The sequence below is a fragment of the Dermacentor silvarum genome, chromosome 3 (genome assembly GCF_013339745.2).
Source record: "Dermacentor silvarum isolate Dsil-2018 chromosome 3, BIME_Dsil_1.4, whole genome shotgun sequence".
Lineage (NCBI taxonomy): Eukaryota > Metazoa > Arthropoda > Arachnida > Ixodida > Ixodidae > Dermacentor > Dermacentor silvarum.
In genome coordinates this window covers 206,161,910-206,184,257 of record NC_051156.1, presented here as the reverse complement: position 1 = coordinate 206,184,257, position 22,348 = coordinate 206,161,910, and the positions used below count along the sequence as shown (strand labels likewise).

At 47.9% G+C, this 22,348-nt stretch overlaps 1 protein-coding gene across 4 annotated transcripts in view; it reads right to left on the bottom strand.

Moving 5' to 3' along the window:
* The window catches only part of LOC119446537 (calmodulin-binding transcription activator 2), a 493,330-nt gene that overhangs the window by 254,886 nt on the left and 216,096 nt on the right, over nucleotides 1-22,348 (bottom strand). The window contains exon 1 of one of the 4 annotated variants that reach the window (XM_037710989.2): nucleotides 10,673-12,981. The exons of the other annotated variants lie outside the window; for them this stretch is intronic. Within the exon in view, the coding sequence (XP_037566917.1) occupies nucleotides 10,673-10,679 (7 nt within the window). The 5' untranslated portion in view covers nucleotides 10,680-12,981. Of the gene's footprint in view, nucleotides 1-10,672; nucleotides 12,982-22,348 lie in introns of those variants that run through there. 4 annotated transcript variants of the gene reach the window in all.

The following is a 22,348-nucleotide window of genomic DNA, read 5'->3' as shown; positions in this document are numbered from 1 at the left end:
CTACTCAGCCTCCGACATGACGACCGCTAAATCATTGACCGGAATCGTTCGTAATCGCATGCAAATAATTGTGGAACGCTACCACAACGAGCACATGGAGGTGCCTTAATTGTTTGCATTATTATCTTTTTTTTTAAATGCGAAAGCATTACATCCCACAATACGCGAAAATCCGGTAGCATGAACGAGCGATGGTACCAAAAATGGCCGGCGGCGCAAAGAGCCAAAACGCGTCAAAAATGCTCGGATTGGCGTCAAATTTCTCAGGAACGTTTCTGTAAACAAATTAAATTATTGGATTTGAAAAGAACATGTGGTACGTTTTGGTCTGGGTGGGAATAGAACCCGGGCCTCTGGAGTGACGACGCCCCGACGTCACGTACGGCGGCTCCACGGTTCTGGCTGACTAAAGGTGTGCTTAGTGCGTGCGTGATTACAGACGTCACGTCGTAGCAATCACGCTGACTAAAGGTTTCACCACAGGGACTATAATGCTTTCACATTCCCACACGTAAGCAGTCTTGAGTGTCTCCGCCAAATCTATTTTCTTGGAAGCAGCGCCCAATTTACAAGGACGGTTTCCCATGATATAGCTAATTAAGGCAGGAACGATACTTCTCAATTATATGACACATTGACTACGTTAGAAAGAAACGCAGCTTCTTCGTCTAACGCAAAGCCGTTTTGTGTATACGACTAGGTCAGAAATTCTCGCACAAATTTGTAACAGAACTTACGTCATTGCATGCGAATGTGCGTGAGCCATTGATTCCACGATGAATAATTAGATACAGAAAGCAATTCTTTTTTTTTCCTAGACGCGTCTACTATCCTTGCCCCCAAAGTCATTTGTTCCGATTTAAAGGCGCAATTTCTGCATCTTGCAAAAGTCTCAATTAAGTACATCTTTCTCCTTGGTTCTCACTTCTTTTTAATACTAGTTTCACCGAGGCACTGGAATACCGCACGCAGCGCGCTGGAAGAGCAGAAAGAAAAAGACCACTTCCCTTTCTAGCGCCATTTGCAGGCGCCATGAACGCCTTCGATGTTTCGTTCGGGTGATCAATTTTAGTCGAGCCGCGCACGGCGCGGGTCAGGAAGGAAACTAAAGTTCCAGCCGCATCTAGAGAGCTCGGTCTCCGAATCGCTACACGAACGAGACCTTGAGGGCGGCTTCAATGAATATGTGTGTGCTTTATTTTCCCGTGTTCCTTGAAAAGAAAAAAAAAGAAAGTGCCAGAAAAACATAGAAGAAAGGGTGGCTGCGTCGGGCCCAAATTAGACCCCGCCGGAAACCAAGGATCGAATCAGAGAGGCAAATGCGATTCGAAACCAAACAGCGCGCTTCTTATCGCTTCGGGAATGGAGAAAGACAAAGGCCACAATTTAAACCGAGCTCCTTCTTTTCTTTTTCCGCCCACCGCGTCGTATCGCCGGAAGGCGATTGCGCAAAACAATGGAGAAGCTGGAAAGAAAGAAAGAAAAGAAAAGAAAGAAACGAGGAAAGAAGGACAATAAGAAGCGATCTCGAACGTAGGAGAAAATAACAGCCGTGCTGAGGCGGCACTGAACGGGGACGCGTGAAGCAATGCGCATTAAGAGTTCGAGCTCCTTCGGGGCTACGTATTAATCTTGGGGATCTCATTAATAAGGGAATCCTTAATGAGAGGTCCAACCGCGTTCAGGAGGGTGGCGCTTTCTTTGCTGGTCTTCTTTCCTTTCCTTCTGACGGTGCTTCCTTTATCTATCTTGTATCAGTGGTGGTGTCGCTACACTTACGCAAGGGCTGGACGCCCAGAAATAGGAATAAATAATCAACACACCCGCATAAACAAGCAGAGAGAGAGAGAGAGAGAGAGAGAGAGAGAGAGAGATGAGACAGAACGGCCACTCCCAAGTCACTAGTGGGTCACCGTATAATCATTCTTCGGTGGCATCGTTCTTGTCTCAGTATGTCCTCTCAGAACAAATGTGAACGACATACACAGGGAACACCGTGTTATCGCAGGTTATTTACCGAATGTGAATTTGAAAAAGAGACCGGAAGTGAAGTCCCATTTGGCTTCAACTGGAGCTAGCTGGTACGACATCACTCGGTTTACTGCGCCGGTTTCCGCACAATGAATAAGGTGGACAAGGACATGCAACTGCACAATTTGTAAAATGTTTATTATTCGTTAGCGCACACCTCATCGGGGAAATCAGAAGTGCTGATACGACTGCGTTTTATCTGTTGCTATGCACCTATTTCTTTCTCATTGTGACGCTTTATTGCCTTGTAGAACCTCGTTATAGCGAAATTGAAGGGCGAGCCAGAATTACTTCGTTATATCCATTACTTCGTGTGTAGTCACTATTGCATGCACTGCGCCATGAATCTCTATGGGGATTTCAATTCGTAACATCCAATAATTCGTGATGACCCGCCGTGGTTGCTCAGTGGTTATGGTGCTGGGTTGCTGTGCACGAGGTCGCGGGATCGAATCCCGGCCAGGGCGGCCGCATTTCGATGACGAAATGCAGAAAACACCCGTGTGTTTAGATTTAGGTGCACGTTAAATAACCCCAGGTGGTCCAAATTAACCCGGAATCCCCTGCTACGGCGCGCCTGATAATCAGACGGTGGTTTTGGCACGTAAAGCGCCATAATGTTTTTACAATATTTCGTTATATCACGTTTCGTTATGACAAGATTGAACTGTATTTGATTTACGCTAGCCAAGAATTAAAAGAGTTGATTTCTTGACGCAGTTGCTCGTCCTTGCCCTTCTTGTCGTCTCTTGTGCCCCCCGTAAACCAGCGAAATATACGAAACCAGCGATCAAGTAACGTATTGCGAATGCTGCTTCACTATCGACGAACGCGAGTATCGATGCTTTGAACTCGTACCAATAACTGCAAACTAAATCACCGCCGCAAGCCAGCACCACACGGTTCCCGCAGTCATAGAGAGCGATTTCGCCATTAAAGTCGACATTCCTCGGTGCTTAACAGAAAGCCGTCTTTTCTTCGGTTGCGCCACATTACCATAATATTACGCTTTTAAGTGTATGCGTTTCGCCACATTTTTCGATAAAAAATCTTGATCGTTCGTTTCACCATCAGTCCAAATATAAAGACTGATCGACTAAGGACACTTACATTTTCGCGGTATTGCGTAAATTGTTACGAGTTGATTGAGCAGTACTTATAGAGCGCAGACGCACCGGTCACAAACTTTCACCACTTTCTCCCGCTAAGGGAAAGCGGTTTTGCAAGATTTATTGCCTCGGATTTTCACCAACCAAATTTCCTTCACAGCACCTTGAGCAACAACTGGCATATATGCGAGGAAACAGACAGGAAAATTGCAGTTCTGGCAACAAATATACTCGTTTCTTATGTACAAGCAATAAAGTAAGGACGCCGAAAGAGGATATTCTGAACACAACCGTCACCGTACTCGGATTAGAAAAAAAAAGAAGCGCGAAATATTCGAGCGCGCGGTACTGAAATACCACGACAGAAGCGCCGAGCTCTCGCAGTATAGTCTGCATTTTGCGCAACCTGCGAACGACGGCAAATTTAATAAGTATGCCGGGCTCCCACACTGTGCCGTCCCATCCGCCGGCGCTCGCACCTTTCTCTTCCATAATCACTATGGCAGCGAGCCTGATGACGCAACATATTTATGGCTTCGCGCAATGCACGCCGCTGCCTGCCACTATATATGGCCACGCATATCTGCTCGACCGGCCCACGCATCCACCAGGCGGAAGACGAAGGAAGTTAGGCAGTATCAGCTTCACTTTCTAAATACTCAAATTTCATAGCGTGGGGAAGACAACTCACACAAAAGGACGCTAATGAAAAAACGTTCAGTCGGTTCGGAATACGAGCTTATGCTTTCGAAACTGCACCTGCGTTTCTAAGCACAAAAAACTATTGCAGAGTTCACCTTCGCTTGCTATTGAATGCAATGCAAAGCTTTCTATAGTCGATAAACAACGATGCAGAGCGAAGCATACGCTTCCAAATCTCTGACGTCGATGGAAGGTAACGCGGAAATTTCACCACGACGCAGCCATCCCTCTTTCATATTTACGTATAATTTCAAGCTCACTAAGCCTGCGCTCCCGGCAAATTCGCAAAGCTTTTCGTGCTTACGTGCTGTTTTCGGGTGCTGCAGGTCGGGTGCTGCAGGTCGGGTATGATGTCCAAGATCATGTTTTGCTGGCACCTACTCTTACGAACGGTTCTAACGTAAGATTTTTTTCTTTCTTTTTTTGTGGATGCGGGTCCTGATAATTACCCAAGTTAGCTTACAAATTGAAATTTCTCGGTAACGCTCTTTTAATGTACCGGCGGTTACGGTGAAAATTCCAACGTCTCCGTTCTTTAGGTAAAAGCGGAATGATACCAGAATGTTAGCATAGAAGTGAAAAAAAAAGTATTGAAAGGGCGGCTACCCATCACGGTTAATTTAACCTAACTATTCGCCCACTCAGTCAGCTTGTTATATCCGCAAAAAAAGCGCATTAGGCTCGACGTAGTGAAGTGGGCTGAATACACAACTCTTGTGTTCGTACCGACGCATCAAGCACGCCACAATGGTTAGAAACGGCGCTTCCCACGTCGTATTTTAGACAAACGGCGACCAACGTTTACAAAGTTGACACCGCTGAGCGAAAAGAAAGCCTAATGACTTCCGTGACTTATTCATATCACGCGAGCCTAGCTTCCGCCTTTCGTTGCGACAGTCGCTTATCCTTAGTTGTATTGCACTTCATTACATTTATCTCTAATGGCGAAGCCATTACCGCTTTCATATGAATACATTTGGGCTACGCGTTCCCTAACATGGCGCATGTTTTCGTCCTCCTCTTTCACAATGGCACGAGGGCGAAATGGAGCGTAAAGTGATGCAAAATGCAAGAGACTTCAAATGGAACAGCTTGGCTAAATGTCACAGTGCACATAGAAGCCAAATTCGTTTACTCTTCATCGCCACAGCGGCAGGAAAAATTACCGCGCTTGGGCGCTGGGCTTATATCGCGGAACATGTCGCATTAAGATTCACTCACTTTCGTGCGTGTGCTTTTGTGCGTGAATGTTTCTTCGTGAAAGCGAGAGAGTCCGTCCGCGTGTGTGCTCTTTTCTGCGAATTCTTATATTATCTATGGCTCAAAAAACGTTAGTGGAAACCCAAAGTGAACGTGACAACGATTATTTATAACAACGATTACGATAACTAACTGTGGGCAAATATAAAGAGGACCCGGTTACATTGAAGTTCATACCAATATTATAGGTACTCATTTCACGTACTGAGATAGTCAAAGGTAAAACGGACGCAGACCAAAAACACACAAAAAAGAAAATAAATCAATACGCTTGGGCTCCCATATACGGGGGCCTCGTTCGCCGTGAACAAGGCCCCCGTATGGGAACTGAAACGTATTGCTTTCTTCATTTTTTTTATGTATTTGGTCGCCATCTGTTTTACCTTTGACTATGAGCAATCCCGACCAGACGAGTTTTCGTCGAACTCTTATACGTTTACTTATACGTATACTTTTGTCGTATACAGCTTTTTCTTACTCTTGTGGCGTGCTTTTCTTTCTTTTCTTTTTCTCACTGAGCTTTCGGTTACGCGCACTTGAGCCAGCGGGGACTGATTATTTGACGAAGTTGTCACACCACTTGCCCGGTCCACGGTTACGTCTCTGACAACTGCTATAATAAAGTTGCGCATTTTATAACTGCCTGGTAGCCCAGAGTAGCTCGTGACCCGAACGCTTGCAACTTCGTTTTTCTGGTGCATTCATTACTGGGCAACTAAGTGCAGTCGACTATTTCTCTATTACAGTCTTTTGGGAAGCACCATAGTGATCGTTTTAATTTGACTCAGTTATTATTACTTTTATTATTACAACCTAGACGTCAGCCGAAGACCAGACCATAGAAATATCTTTTTTTCTTCTTTTTCTTCCTGGGGTTTTACGTGCCAAAACCAGTTCTGATCATGAGGCACGCCGTAGTAGAGGGCTCCGGATTAATTTTGACCACCTGGGGTTCTTTAACGTGCACTACAACGCAAGCACACGGGCGTTCTTGCATTTCGCCTCCATCGAAATGCGGCTGCCATAGAAACAGTAAAGCCTGCAGAGCGCTGGCAGCTGCAGCGTTACGCTCTCGTGCAGCGCTCCGCTAGCTTCCAGGAAAGCCCGATTTACGAGACAAGAAATTCGAGGCTTGCGTCGATCCTGCAATTAGCAGCATATAGCTCGTACGCCTTCTTCCGGGTACAACAAAAGAGGTCCTTACATACCCATTTCTACTGCCTAAGAAACGCGCGCACAATAATAAACACGCTCCATATCAACTGCCTACTTATGCTACATTGCCCTGACTCATAATCCGTGTGTTGTCAAAGTAGAGTAGCGTGTTATTGGCATGCCTACATGCTTTCTCATACTAATGACTACATTGCTCCCCTTTTCCGTGAGACCTCCTGAACGAAGCAAGCTTTTTTGTTCACGTGTAATGTCCTCTCTCTATTATCACTTAAAGCTACCTTTTAATAATAATTAAAAAACTAGAGTTCCTCCAAATTCCTTTTCACTTGTCACGCTTTATTAGCCTTCTCTCGGGCTTAACATTTCCACGACAAAAAAAAAAAAAAATGAAACTATTCCATGGTCACTGCGTTCACAGTGTAGCAGTTTGCCTCCGACACTTCCTGAACGCAAGAGAAACCATGCAACGACGAGGGCGCGGGCATTATGCGGCTTAAGCCGGCGCACTGAAGCCATTTCACCATGTTTACACTGTTGCTGACGCAGTCCACAGGAAAAAAAAAAAAAAGAAGAAGACAGAAAGAAACAGGACCACTACTGGGAGAAGCGGACTAAGCCACTGTTGACATGGCAACGCACAGCCGCTGAAATCTTTTAATATCTCGCGGGCGCGGGCCTTCTCCTCCTCTATAAGCGCCTCGTGACGCTCGTGGAAAGGCGAGCTGCGAGGAGGTTAGGCGCTCATGCGATGAGCAGCACACGCGAGTTCTATAGCGTGAGTTCTCTAAGCAGTTCTTTCATAAGGCAACACTCGCTGGCTTGCTAAGTCGTGCAGCCTTTTATGCATCCTCTGTATTTCTCCAGACGCCGAGTTCCGTGGCACTATACTGAACCAGCGGCTATTTCCTCTCCGTCGGCTTTTCTGTTGTTGGTTGGCAATTCTCTCTTCTAGCTTCTTCGGTTATTCGACATCAAGACGGTTGTGAAAAAAATGTACTGGATAGCCATTTGCCGCGGTCACCTAAGAGTATGGGTGGCGCCGTGGTAAGGCGCATCTGTATGTGCGAAAAGAATGCCACGCCATCTACATTCTGCAGCCCATATACTGGGCTCCAATGCTTTCGGCTTACTAGAATACATTCTGGCTTAAGCAAGCGATTCGTGCTGTTCGCGTCTGGAGCACTCACGCCCCGTATTATTGAATGTTCCTCTGCTCGACATCTTACCTCGACTCAATGACGACGACGACCATGATTGCTAATGGCACCCCGTTTGAATCGAGCTAGCGTGTCACCATACCATATGTATACCATATATACCCTAACATATCATACCGTATATATTACACCATATATCATACAATATATACCGTACCTACCATATCCTGTTACGTTACTGTATTCTAATATAGAAACGCGGAGACCACTTCGTGCCCTCAAGATGAGGGGTCCCCATGCCAAAGCTATGGCTCCAGAGACGTCTCTCGTTCGACAACTGTTGACAATTTTCAGTCTCTGTGTTCCTGTCAATCTCTGTCTTGTTTAATTCCATATCCTAATCTGGCATTATCCCGTTCTTGAACGCTATCAGGTGCCACAAACACTTGAGCATGTATTTTGCATTTGTCCCGCGTACGCGAGAGAACGACAGAAAACTGTTCTCTTCGATCACACACGTTTAGGAGCCCGCCACCGGATGAGCTTGCTTTGGGGGGACTGCCCTGATGCAGACCGCGCAGCCATGATTACAAGAGAAGCTACACCCTTTCTACAATCCACTGGTCTAGACGCACGGTTTTAGAGATGTCGCAACGTAGTGTACTCGCATAAACGCATCTCTTTCGCTTACCACCAACATTATTCCTTTTTTCCCCATCCCTTTTGCCAGTGGAGAGTAGCAGGCGACAGGAAGCTATAGCTCAGACCGATCTCTCTTCTGCCTTTCTGTAGATAAATTTTCTATCTCTCTCTCTTTATACCCATCTCTGCTTCCCCTCGTATAACAACTTAAGTCATGAGACTGGATGCCCGAATCGCCTCTCGTATAAAATGGTGACTGCGGTTAAATAACTATTCACGGTAATTCCTGAGCGAATATCTTGTAATAACATCCGCTGACAGTGTCTATTCAAAGTCATTGGAATGGCGGTGCGTTTCTCAAGAAACTCCTGGCCGTATAGGGATCCCTGAGAGGCGTTATTAAAGGACACAGCTTTTTTCAGTGAAGGGGCGGCGTTGTGCTATAGGTCCCTTTGAAAATACGGTGATTATTTCGGCTGGATATGTGCCTCCTGATCAATGTTAACGAATGGGCTACGATGTTCGACGGTGAAAATCAAGCTTTTGACGCAAAGACACCTGCCGGACTGGGTCCGTACTGCCTTGTCCAAAGGGAAATGCAGCGTACGGATTCTGCAGCCTGTCGAGCCACTGAAAAGTTATCTCAACGTCGCATAAGCGCACGCAGTTCTAATGCCACGCACGAGGGCGCAGTTTCTTCGAAAAGGGTCAATAACCGCAAGAAACCGCAGTTTATTGACGAGCCGCGCCTTAGCAGGCAGTATTCTACAAGAAACGGTGCACTATGACAACGTCATTGATCGACAGCCCTTCCCTCTGCTGACGCGCGTCACAGTTGATGCGTCATCGTGGGACGTTCCTCTTCGACCACGGCAAGAACAAAAAAAGGTTAAGTACGAGAAAAAAGGGGGACGTTCTGCTGCGGAGACACACGCACGTAACTCCCAGACTCACACGTGAACAGGCCAACTGCCCCGTTTTGCTCGTTCGTTTACTGTTTCGTCTCCGAGTACGCGCCTTTAATTCATGACGAACATTAAATTGGGCCAGCACTGACTGATGAACAGACATCAAAACGACGTAGACAGACTTTTCTTCCCCGATGTACGACGTGTGTAATCCAAAGAGAGAGAGGAGAAAGGCGTGTGGACGCAGTGAACAAAAATTCTGGAATGATGCACATTGTTAAGCGACTTGCTTGGTGCACACTCTTAGACGGCAAAGTATAGGAGCGACTTGTAATCATAGATCATGACTTGGCAGAAACATGGAGGAACAAAGAGAGGAACATGTTACGCCCAAAGGAGCACACTGGGGGAGGGTACGTTACCGCTAAAGGTCCAGAAACCTTAGATCGCCTGAAAGTTAAACAGGTGGGGGCAGCTCTTGGCAGTGTCGTCTACTCTTATGCGTGATCAATTATAAGAATTCATTAGGACAGTCCATACAACGTCTATACATGTAGGCCTCTTGTAGACGAATATGCGCTCGCTCATAAGAGCTATTCTGTTTAAGAAGAATTTGTATACTTATTGGTCTATTGCGATACAACGGCATCAGAGTTCATTGTCTGCGAAATGTCTAGATAATTCAGTCGACCAAAGTTGTGAGGTAAAACGTTCACTCGCTGTTTACAGACAACCTGCAGAGCGTGACGCCATGAAGATGTGGTGGCCCTGCCGTCACTTTCAGAGCTGGCAAAAAAAAAGTTGAAAGTTATACTGGCGTGAATTTTCCGGCAGGCAAGGCTAATACACGTGGCCAAGTTTTCAAAAGGTAATTTGAATATACTGTTGCTCGATGCGGCGATAAGCGAAAAAGCAGGGATGACTCAAAGCCTCTTTCTTCTCTTTTTGCATGCATTGTGCCTCCTTGTTTACCAACCTGCAGCCTTGCCTGTAAAAAATCTACAGACTTCACTGAAAAACGTCTATCAATATTAAATAAATTTTTTTACGAGCATTGTACTAAGACATCGACGTCTAAGAAGGAGTGTTTCTGGAAGCCTATAAGTTCAACAGTTCAAGCTTTGAAACATAGATAAGAAGATAATGAGGGGTTAGTTGGCTTATGATTAACGTGGGTAATTAGTGCACCAATGCAAAGACAGGGAGGACACCACACAAGATGTCACACATCGACAGCTGGTCGAACAATGGCTGCCTCTGGAACGAACGTTTAGACAAGCGGGTTTGTCTTCTTCAGGGCAGCAACTTAAGAACACACATAGAACGTTTAACAGAGCGACGAATTGGGCTAGTTGCTGTACGTTCATTGTTATTCCGCTATGTACCACAAACACTAACTGGGACAAGATAGACACTGACTGGGCAACGGGGACAGGATGAAACTCGCACGAAGAAGCGCTTGTTCGTGTCAATTTGCGTCCTCGTTCCCAGTCAGCGTCCATCCTGTCCCCGTTGGTGTGTGCTGAACATAGTGCAATAAGAATGAACACACAGGACACTTAACGCCTTGTGTTGTGTCCCTTAATTTTACTTATTTGCTCTCGGGGCCTCCTCATCATCGTAAATAATTTCGCACGGCGGAGCCTCGGAAGCTGCACCGCGTGTTAAAAGATTGTCGAGCACTCACGTGACATCGCACGCGTGGTCGAGTCGTTCCCGCGCAGCTCGGCGACGAGGGAGACGAGCGACCGGGCGGGGGGCCGTTCCCTCAACGGGTTCCCGCGAGCAGCCTGGAGCGAAGGGCGGCCCCCACGGGAGGAGCGCCACGTGGCGTCGGCCCGCGACAGGGCGCGCTCGGACGGCACCACCACGACGACGACGGCAGCCGGACGACGACGGCGGCGGCGGCGGAGACGGGACCGCGCGGCGAATAACCCTCGAGTCCCGATGTCGTCGCCCGCCTACGGTACGCTCCGCGACCACCGCTCATGTCACTCGGGCGCTCACCACGCCGCTTCACGACAACGCACCCCGGGGTTTTCTTTCTTTTTTTTTTTTTGCTCCTGTGCTGACGCGCCGACACGTAGACAGGCTCCGGCGCTAGGGTGCTTGGATTAGCGTAGCCGCCGGCAGTTGGAGAAAGGTGGCCAAACGAGCACCTGGTGTTCTCTTCCTCTCAACTTGACACGCGCACGTACTCACACACCGAAGATGGTCTGTCCTCGGGAGGGACGCGCCCGCTGTTTCAATGCGATCAAGGCAAACTTTTCGAGCACAGCTCGGTCACTAAGATGCAACGTCTCGTCGAGCGTCCGCTTCGATTTTGTTCACTCAAAAGCTTGCGGCACTGACTCGAAGCCCAGAACCTTTTCAGTTATAGATGACAAAGTACGCTGAACCTGATAGACGTTAGAAATGAGATGGGTTTTGCTTTTCAGGCCAAGTGTCGAATACTGCGCCCGCTTCTTCGTGGAGAGCCGAGTCCAAAACTTGCCTGGTGGATAATGTAATCGCGCGAACAGTCTCTTTCGGAAGGCGGCCTACGTAAACGCTGTTCGTCGTTCGTAGGCCGGTAACCGGAGCCAAGTTGGATTTCGATCAGATATTGACAAATGCAACGAGGAAGACTCGGAGTCACAGTTATGTACTAGCGATAAAACGCTGTCTGTCCATTTACCGGGCAACCTTTTGCGAAGTTTTTCACGAAGGTGCCGCACTTGAAAAGAAATTGGAACACGCTCAAGACTCAAGTCCTGCTGTGTACGAGAACGTGAAGTGCACCAGACGGAAGCAGAACCGTAGTTTTTCACGCAATCGTAGTTTTTCGCTCAATCGTCTAAAGACAATGCACACAGAATAACACCTTCGTTACGCTACGGGTAGAGCCTTCCGCTTTCAGCAACAGCGTTTCTCAACGAATCAGTCACTTGTTCTGTCAGCTTATGAGATAGATCAGCGAGCGAAAGACGTGGCACATTAAAAAACAAATATCGCTCTATTAGGAACAACGCTGTCAGTTGAAAGCAGCAGATTTGAATATGCAGGAAGATAACTAACTAGCGGGAAATATACCCAGAACAGGCACCTTTCATTGTACAGGGCAGTTTGAATGTAAGGCTCAACCAACAACAAACAGTTGTGACGCAAGACTAAATGTCACGAAGGCAGTCTTTCGGCTCAAAACAACGATTCTGTCTCAAAAAGTCCCCACAGAACAGTTCGAAACGCCGAATGCAACCAAAACCTGCTAAGGTGGAACTTACGTTCAACCTATGTGTCCCAGAAAGGAAACAATGAATAAATCATGGCAGGAAGCGAGACAGTGCCGTCACGACCAGCACGCACCATTGGAAAGCTCTCGCCGATGCAACACGCTCACGGTTCTTTCTGCGCACCGTTAGGTCACCATGGGAAATCGAGCAGCCAGTAAAACTATCACAAAGTCAGCGTCTGGTAGTCGCAGCAAGGACTTCGTATCGGCGAACGTACCACAGTCTCCGCGAGCGAATCAGCAGCAGCAGCAGCAGAGAGCGGCGCGACGACGATGCGGGGAGTGAAACTGCCGCCGAATCCAACCAGGAGGGGCAGAAAGTAAACAGTGACGACAACAGATCGGACAGGCGAACTTTAGCAGGAGGAGAAAAATAATCGAAGATCGAGGCGAGAGTTGCGGCCGCGCGCAGCCGACGCTCGCGCCGAGAGAGGAGGAGAATCAAAAGTTCGAAACGTTATACTACTGCCCCCCTGGTACCGGCGAGTCTCGCGCGACGAACGTTGACGACCGACCGACCAGCCACCACCACCACCGGGCGAGAGTCGTGGTGAGCACGTCGGGCGCACGAGACGGCGGGGCGGCGCACGCACCGCCAAAACTCACACACACAACACAGCGGCGGCGAGCGGCGCCGGCACCGACTGCTTCGGCGGCGGCGGCAACAAAAACAACCACAAGTAGCACCGCTCCGTTCGGGAAACTCCGGCGGCGTCCACGCGAGTCGAAGCTCGAGGCCGCTTTGCGCTTGCGCCCCGCGCGACCGACGCTGGGCGAAGAGCGCGCGCCAGACGGCGGCGCGGTCGGCATCGCCTCCCCTGAAGCGGCCGCCTCCTCCTCCCCTTCATCCCGGACAAGGGAGGAAAGGGAACCGCGCAGGCGCATCATTGTTCGGCCGCCTCTCCCGCTTTCCCTACGGCTTCCTTCCCCTTTTGAGGAATCCTCCAGACGATCCGAGAGAAGAGCTGGCGCGCAGCGTAGCTGCGCGATGGTCGGAACGCGCGCGAGCGAGGGTGAGAAGCCACGTCGGGCTTCGACGAAAGTTTCACCCTCCGTCAATTGGCTGTGCTCCACCGCCATGAAGAAATATCAGCGGAGTATACTTATCGAGCAGCTTCCTCAAGAAAGAGGGAAAGAGAAAAGAAGAGATAGGAACGCTTTACAGCGAGGACTATCCACAACACCGGGTCAAAAGAAGTAATAGATTTTGCGTTGTTGGTGGCATATTGTTCAAGTGAAAAAGACTGGAAAACATTAAAGTGACGTTTCACTTCGTGAACGCGGGTTACGTGCAAGTGTATGGGTGCTGTTCCCATACGCTATTCCCGCGTTCCCATAGTCGGGGTCGGTCAACTCGCGCTCGACGTAACGCCGCTTGCGTTGCTGCTCCGTCCTTCTCGCTCGGCTTCCCGATCGCCAGACAAAACCCGGTACATGCATAGCGCACACGGAGTCTGTACCAACTGCCAGAGGAGATAAACCCAGCGGGCCTCCGCCTCCCCTCTCCTTCCGCGACCCTCCGCCTCCTACCTCCTCCCCCCTCCGCCGCGCGCTCCTCCGTAGCTTCTCCGGCGCTCACTTCCCTCTCCCAGCTCGGCAGCATCCGACTTAATCTCGCAGATTTCAAAAACGGGGCATGTACGCCTGCGCGTAAATAGAAACAAACGAACAGTCGACTTGTGCGACACTACAGAGCTGCAGCACAATTTCCAGAGGGCTGTTTCTTTCTTGCAGTTGAATTAATAACTTCAATTGCCGGTAAATGAACCACACACGTTAAAACGCTGCCCACATATAACGCTTTCGGGCAGTTCTTTAAGTTTTTTTTTTTCAGACGACGTAGTTCACCTACACATACTTATTCTCGTCTGTACATCAGTTATAATGCTCCCCCCGTTATTACCTAATTTATATCCGAGTGAAGTAATATATTTTTTTTCAAAGATAAAGGGCTAAATTCTACGCCAACCGTAAACCACACTTATACTGTTCTGAAGCGCTTGCAGAAGTAATTTAAAAGACTGTAATTAGCCCACACACTTAGAACTTTATTCATCGCCCGTAGCCTGCTATCGATTTCTACTTCGTTTAGTTCACCGAGGTCACTTTTCGAAAAGTCACTTTTATTTTCCAGCATCGAAACATAAACGATAGCGATATTGAGGTGCATACGCGTAGGCAGAAAGCCAGAAAAGGCTTGTCTGACACCTACACACCATTTACAGACACAAAGACAGCTTGATGTGAAAAATAAGTTATTCAGAGAAGTTTATACTCAAGCTCAAATTCACGAATTGGGTTAAAGCCCGACAACAATATTATACACAGGGTGATCATTTTTAAGTTTTATGGAAATTAGAAAAAATCGCATGTGGCAGATGCCATAATTCTTGTCCTTGAGATGGATTATCCGAAGAGGCGAACATTACTAGCACGAGAAATCGAAGCACATATTCAACTAATCAGCAAAAGATCACTAATTATCTTAATTACTATACGGCACATGTTGCAATTTACAAATTGTAGCCGTTGAGCTTGCAAGAGGTATCCACTTGAGCTGCCAGGATATCACCAGTTTCTAGATATTATTTCCTAAAGTGTGGAACGGAATATATGAGCGTTGTAGTTACTTTTCTGCTTCAATGGATAAAAGAACATTTAAAAAAAGTAAGTAGAACAACTATCCATTTTTACGGCAAGTTTGATGGCGCATATCTCCAAATTGGCGTCATTCCGGAAATTCATTCCAAGTGGATGCGCCTTGCAACCTCACCTGATACAATTCGTAAATACAATACTTGCCGTAATGTAATTATTTCAAAAGATAATTAGTGGATCTCTGCTATTTAGTTGAATATGTGTTTGGATTTGTCGTGCAAGTAATGTCCGCCTCTCTGAATAATCCAGATCAAACGCTAGAATTACGTTATCTGCAACATGCAATGTTTTTAATACCGTAAAACAAAAATTATTCCCCTGAATATATATCAAGACATAATGTAACAAAAAATTACCTATATTCGTTTATAGAAGAACGAAACCCTTTGACATTGTGAACGAACATTAGAAACTCAAAAGCTACATGACCGAATCCTATAATCGGGCTAGAGTAATAACTAAAGAGACAAAAAGCACGTCGACCGCACGAAAGAAAAACGTTCGTCTAATACGTATCAAACCCGCACAAAAAGATTGATGAAACAAACATTTCGCAGAACACATAAAAAAGAAAAACAGAAGAACCAAAAGAAAACTTTATTCGCTTGTTTATGAATTGTTTAGAGTGCTGGGTAACCTATTATTAAGCATTTGTAAACACTAGTTGGACCTTGCGCAAAATAAGTCCCAGTCTCTTCGGTACTAGAGTTGTATGCGGTTTTTGATGTGTATGGCACCGCGGAGATCCTACTAAGCACCTCGTATAACGCATGTAAAACGAGGTCGAGCATCCAGTAATTATTTGCAAAGCTCATGGTTAATTCAGAGACTTTAAATATTCAAAACACATTACCACTTACATGACCACCCATCTACCGCCCCGGCACCAACGTTTCGGCAAGGAGACTTGTTTTTGTCAAGCCGTGACGTAGACAAGTGAACGTGAAGCATTGCGCGTGAAACACACAGAGAAAAGAAGGAACACGGTTGCACACACGGAGCGCTATAAAATACTCGAAATGCTCGCAAGTGCTCCTTACTAAGTGCTGTCGTTAGTAACGAGCGCTGTGAGTGCACTCCGTGTGTGTAACCGTGTTCCTTTATTTGTCTGTGTTTTATTACACGCAATGCTACACGTTCAGAATGAAAAACCAACAAGCCAAATTAAGTGGAAACCTTATTGAAGACAAGTGCACTTATCGAAACGTTGGCTCCAGCTTCATGCATGGTCTTTTCGAGCCCTGTTGAGCACATGATATCTCCGCCTTCCTGTAAACCTTCCTCTTGACCCCCGCCGGTATGAACACTCTCAATGACCCCCTCACAAAAGACGTACCTAGCACTGCGCCCCAACTGTGGCGGCTACCGCATGTCCCCACAGTTTAAGGCAATGCTTTACCGCACTGCACCCCCTACCCGGCTGTGCATCCCCCGACTCTTAACCAGTTGCCGAGTGGCTGACCACAGTCACTTCATCCCAAGGTCGACAGTACCTTGCAGTGTTCATCGGCTACGCGCTGGAAAACTCTGCTAGCGAGGCCCTGAAGAGAGGGCCCCGGCATGCTAGCTATATCTTTCCTGCAATCATGTGTTTTTTCTCTGTATCTGGTTCGACCATACTTTCTTATTTGTCATAGTATCGTGCTGACATTAAATAGCACTGCACATTTTTGACACCGTGATCGTACGTGGTGGCTAAAGAAACGAATATGTGACAGTGCCATCGATGATGAAACAAGAGCGAAACTCGCTGCATTCTTTCGCATGTGACTATCGACCGCCGTATCAGAGCTTTTGCATCGGCACATTGGTCCATCGAAGACAACGACGAGAGGACACGAGAAGCAGGAAAGAATTTAGAGCTATGAGCTTATAGTGTGATATGTACCATTCTCGTTTTATTTCCTCCAACTGAATTTTTTTTTCTTGCGTAAGGGGCCTTTGTAGCTATTGTTATTTCGACGGCCGCCGTAAGCTCGACCGGGATCTCGGCTTAAAAGAAATGGCGACGTTGTGCGCTTGTATATACTATATACGCATACATTCGTTCTGTCTTCATCATCATCCATCATCCCTCTATCTTTTTCTTGTCTCTCTAACTCCCATTCCCTCTTTCTCCCTTTGTTCGGAGTGGCAGGGAAAAAAGCACCGATCACAATGGTTCAGCCTGACCCTGTACACCTTCCTGCTGATAAATTCCCTGACGTACTAGAAGGGACGTTGTATAACGACGAGAAGTCCATACGAAAGTAGTATACCTGGAAATGAGAGTGCTTACTGCGTGATTTTTTTTTCTTTTGCATTTGCTCTCGTCCACCCTATGTGCTCTTAGAAACGTCAAGCAGTACCAGCTCGCTCAAACTTCTATGTCATCTAGTCTTTTCACCTGAAATATTGACCAGCAGAATCACTGAAAAAAAAGTTGTCGCAGTTTCACCTGAAAGGCGAAGCATCAATTGCGATAGCAAACTTGTAGAGAGCTATACGGAGTAATGATATTAGCTTTATCAGCTGTATAAACTTGGACATGCAGCAGCATCGGCAACACGCAGAACTGTTGTCGACGCCATCGGCGTTTTGCCCGCGTTCGCTCAAAATGCGTGCGGCGTTGGTGACTGTTGCCGGAGCCTCTGATATAAATAGGCACTGCGTGCCGCAGCTAACCGTCGCCTCCCTTCCCTCCCCCTCCCCCACGGCCTCTCGCTCGTCGGAAGAAGGCGCGTTTGCTCTACATACATGGTGATTGTGAAGGAGAACAGAGAGGCCTACTTCTGTAGCCCTTAAGCGAGCACGGCGCAGAACGCGCGTTTGTTCTCCGCCGTGCGTTCACTCCCCGTGAAAGACGCGCCCCTCGCACCCTTTCACTCGCCCAAACAGCGTTCGGCGCGCGGCGACGATTTCTTCTCCAAATGACGTCATACGGAACCTCACGGCGACGGCGACGGCGACGGCGACGCCGACGGCAGAAATCTGCTTTTGAGTGTCCATATAATTGCTATCACAATAAAAACATTTCACCGACGATTACGATATTCCCAAATGCGAAAATTTGAGCGCAGCTCTATACGAGTTTTCTTTTTGCTATGTATTGGCTGACGCGTGCAATCTGTCTCATGCGGCATGTTGCAAACGGAACGAAGTGTGGCGCTACTGCCTTGCTAATCGGTAGATCGCAAGGGGCATCCCGCGGGTGACGCGTCGGCGCGATTCACAGCAGCCGCCGCAGACAGACGTCCGCTCATGCAGCGCTTTGTTTCCATATATGGTATCGGTGGACGCGCTAGCCGCATGCCTTATCGTTGGCATCATCGGTGAACAGACGACGCGCGCTACTGTGGCGCCATCTCAAGCCCGTCTTGCGCGGCACTACGCTTTTTTTCTCACGCTTTCACCATTTCCTCCTCCTCCGCTTTCGGCTTCATGGTTGCGCTGCACCATCCGCTTCGCTTTGCTCCTCGCGTTCTCTTCGCTATCATTGTGTTTCATCCTCCGCTGCGCTCTGCGTTCGCTCTTTAATCCGTAGCTGTGCTCGTACGCTCGGTTACGACGGGCGCCCGCCGCAGGCACGGGTGCCTAAGAGCTGCGTTGTAAAGAGCTATCGCGCAACACTTCTTGGCTTTATTTAGAGAAGAAAAAAGACGTTATAAAAAAAGGCGTCAATTTATTGTGTACAACAACGTATAAAAAAAAACCAGACATCCACAACATTGTGTCCTCGTCACAATGTGGCACATTACCACAAGTTGACGCGTTACTGAGTATGGAGTGTTAAAACGCCGTGAACGTTAGCTTTCAAAACCAGATTTGAAACAGGATGCATCGGGATCGCTAAGTTTGTTACAGTTACCGCTTGTGTAAAGGTTTATAAAAACTGCGTAAGGCAGAAATTAACCTCCCAACGCAAAAGTGCAATCGGGGGTCATTTCGCGTAAGCATCGCAGCGTTTTCATCCCCTTGAGTTAAGACCGCCTCAGGAACATCAAACCGAGAAACAAGTCCTCCTATAGGAAACACAATTCCGTATATTCAGACGACAGTCAGCAACGACCTCCTTAAATGAAACGTCAGTACTACACGCACTCCAAACTGCGACTACTTTCCTCCTACGCAGCTCGTGGAGGACAGCGCACAATAAATGGTCGACGAACGGTCGGCGGTTAAATAGGTCACCACGACCGGTTTAATTCCGTCTCCGCGCGCGCTCGCAGTGAACTCCGCGATGTCCAGGAGGACTTCAATAGGGGCGTTATCGCTCATTTCCTATCTTCACGGCGCAGCAGGGGTCATTAGAAGCAGCTCGCCAAAAGCGAGCGCGTGCGCAAAGAGTGGCGCGAGACTCTCGCAAACAACGAGGCGGTGTAGCGTCGACGCCTGCCGCCGTCGCAGCCGGGAAACGGTGTTAATGAGCGCGGAAACCATCATTTCGAATCCGGTCCCATGGGCGCAATCCTTAACGAGGGAGAGAAAGTGCGCCGAGTTCCACACCCGCTCGAGACTTGCCGGAGCTCATTTGGGAAGCGCGAGGGCCGCAGTTTTTTTAAAACCGGGGGGAGGGGGGCCGAATGAGACCGGCGACGCGCGCAGGAAAGAGCTAAGGCGGTGCGATCAAACGAAGCCGGCGACGAAAAAAGATTATGATCTCCGAAAGGAAACGACAAGACTTGAGAATAGGGAAGTAGGGACACGAAAGCGGGGGCGGTGTGCGGAAGCAAAGGAGTAAGGGGAGAAAGTGCGCAATCTTGACACAATGGCGCGCTCAAGGCTCGAAAGGGAAGCCTACGCACAAAGGGACGACGACGGCCGCTAAAAGATGAGAAAGAAAAAGAAAAGGAAACTGAGATATATATAGAGGGATGGGAGAAGAGGAAGAGCTTGAGCGTCGGGGTGTCGGCCGGCCGGTCGGTCGGGTACCGCGGACCCTCGAAGTAGCAGGAATCGGCGAGGGCGGAAAAGGGAAGCGGAAACCGCGAGGAGCGGGCGCGGAAGGCGGAAGTTATCCGACGACCGAGCGGACGATAGCGCGCGGGCAGACGAGGCCTCTCCTCGTCATCGGCGATGGCCCTGGGTCATCTTCTCCGCTGGCACATCATACTCCCCATTCCCCTTCTGATGGCGGCGCGTTTCCTTTTCGTTTCGCGTCATGGAGCTCGAGACAAGGCCGGTCCTTACGTGTGCGTGTGTTTGTGTTTTTACCGTGGGTCCACGTATACGCGCGCGTGTGTTTGTGGTGCTTTCAGTTGGATCAAAGTTCTATGCAGCCGGGCCGCTAAACTGTCATCAAAGTTTACACGTTCGGGACAGCAACAATGCATTAAACTGTTTCTACGCCAACACTCTGACACACTTGGTACACTCCACTGCGCTCGGCTTTCTCCTAGTGTTAAAACGGGGTCGCTTCGAGAGTTAACTTTTGAGGAGTCATGGGCGCTTACACAACCCTCGCTTTCCCCGGCGTCAAGTCTTAAGCACAGACATAATTTTGATGCACTAGCAATCTGCACCAAGACATCCGCTGCCTGCAACGACTGCTTAATCCCACAGGAAGGAAGCGCCGAGCATCAGGGAGATGTCATGTTACGAGCCACGAATTCAGTGACGGTCTACACGCACATGAAAAAAAGAAGAAAGAAAGAAAAGCAGATCGTACGGCTAGACTAAAGCGCACGTACTTGAACGGCACCAGGATAATGGAAGGACGATGCTAAAAGAGAGCTTCCTTTCTAGCCTGAGCAGTTCCAAGATAATAAGCACCAAGACGAAGGCGTGTGTAGGCGACGCCGCTTTCGGGAACATAGTCACGACGGATTCATTCATTGCCGAGTGGTGAGATACCAGTTAGACAAAGGAGACAATCTCTGACAAGGAGCCCAAATTAAAGAAGGGTTGTTGCGTAGGTGGTGAACATAAAAACAACAGATAAAATAACCTAACAAAAAGATTTTAGCGTGAGCTGTGCCCCTGGAAGTAATTTAACTAGGCGGTTAGTTAAATGTTACATTGAGCATGCAAATACTTTCTATTAGTTTGCTGCATCAATTAAATCCACACAGCTTCGAAAAATCACTCTCTGCTCAAAAACAGCGATGCAAACTTTTCATAGATTGGCTTTCAACAATCCGGCCGCGAATCTAGCGCCTGCCTGTGCTGATGCGATGGCATACAGGCTGCTCTTCGTGGTTTATTGACGCGGATAGGGCAGTTTGATGAGTGCGCACTTTCAGACCAATCAATAAGCCTAGTAAGCAAACATATTAACAAAGCGTCCACCAGTCAAAGCGAATATATAATGAAGAATACTCTAATCGCTACATCAGATGAAGGTGATTGAGAACATAAGAAGCACGTAAATAACAAAGTTTTACAGATAAATAAAAATAAAGTAAACAATAATTACGCCCGAGACATTTTCAGGTTTTAGTAAAGCGCGGTGATTACATCAAGCGAAAAGCGTCGTGTTCAAGCTCCTGCGGAGAAGACAAACGTCAGAAAGACAGTAAGGAGCCAACACCAAATCAGTCTGGAACCATAAAGTATTCTTTCAAGACTGTTAATTCATTGATTTGGTGGAAATGTAGTCATCAACAGCAAAGAAACTAAAAGGGAGAGTTCCCGCTTTCTTTAAATTTCACGCACAGACAGCGGCGCCAATGCTTGAGTGTTAGGCGGCGAATTCTGAAGTATTTTAGCGTGCTTGGGTATAGTCTCCCAAAGAAAAAGTTCCGAAAACTCGCTAGGTTCCTCCTATGGTATCTGTGAAATGCAATGGCATTCCTTTTTTTTTTTCATCGACAAAACGTTCATTAATCCTGCGCAGCTGCTTTCCAAAAGCATGACGTACCACGTCGCCAACGGTCCTTAAGTTTTTGAGGTCTCTTCAGTGGTGCTAAATGTCCACGCGCGGCAGCACTGGAATTTGAGTTGTCCCATAATGGTAATTTACGAATCTGGTGTAACTGGCTTGCGCGAGCATATTTACTGCGTTGCTCTGTCCACGTTCGTTCACATTTTCACCGCCTTTCCTTCCCCTCCCCCTTCCCTTACATTCTTCCCCTCTCTTTCTCTCACCTTCTTATTCCCCTTTTCCCAGCGTTGAGTATCGCCAACGAGACTATTTCTAGTTACCTATACTATTTCTGAGTTCTTTCTCTCGCTCTTAGTTTACCTTAATGTCCCCCTTTAATGTCAGCCCAATGCTTCTGCACAACAGATAAAACAAGTCTACTCGTCTCCGCAAAACAACTGGGGGACTTCAAAGTGGTAAACGCCGGCACTGTGTCGTCGACTTTCTGTCAGTCCTCGTCTTGTCGCGCCCTTTCCCACTTAATAAGCATGCAGTGCCGACTAGACCAACGCGGCTCACTGCTTCCGCGTGACCCCAAGTTCCCGCGCGCTGCGCCGAACTGTTTGTCAATCTTGCGCCCAGCTGCGCTGTAT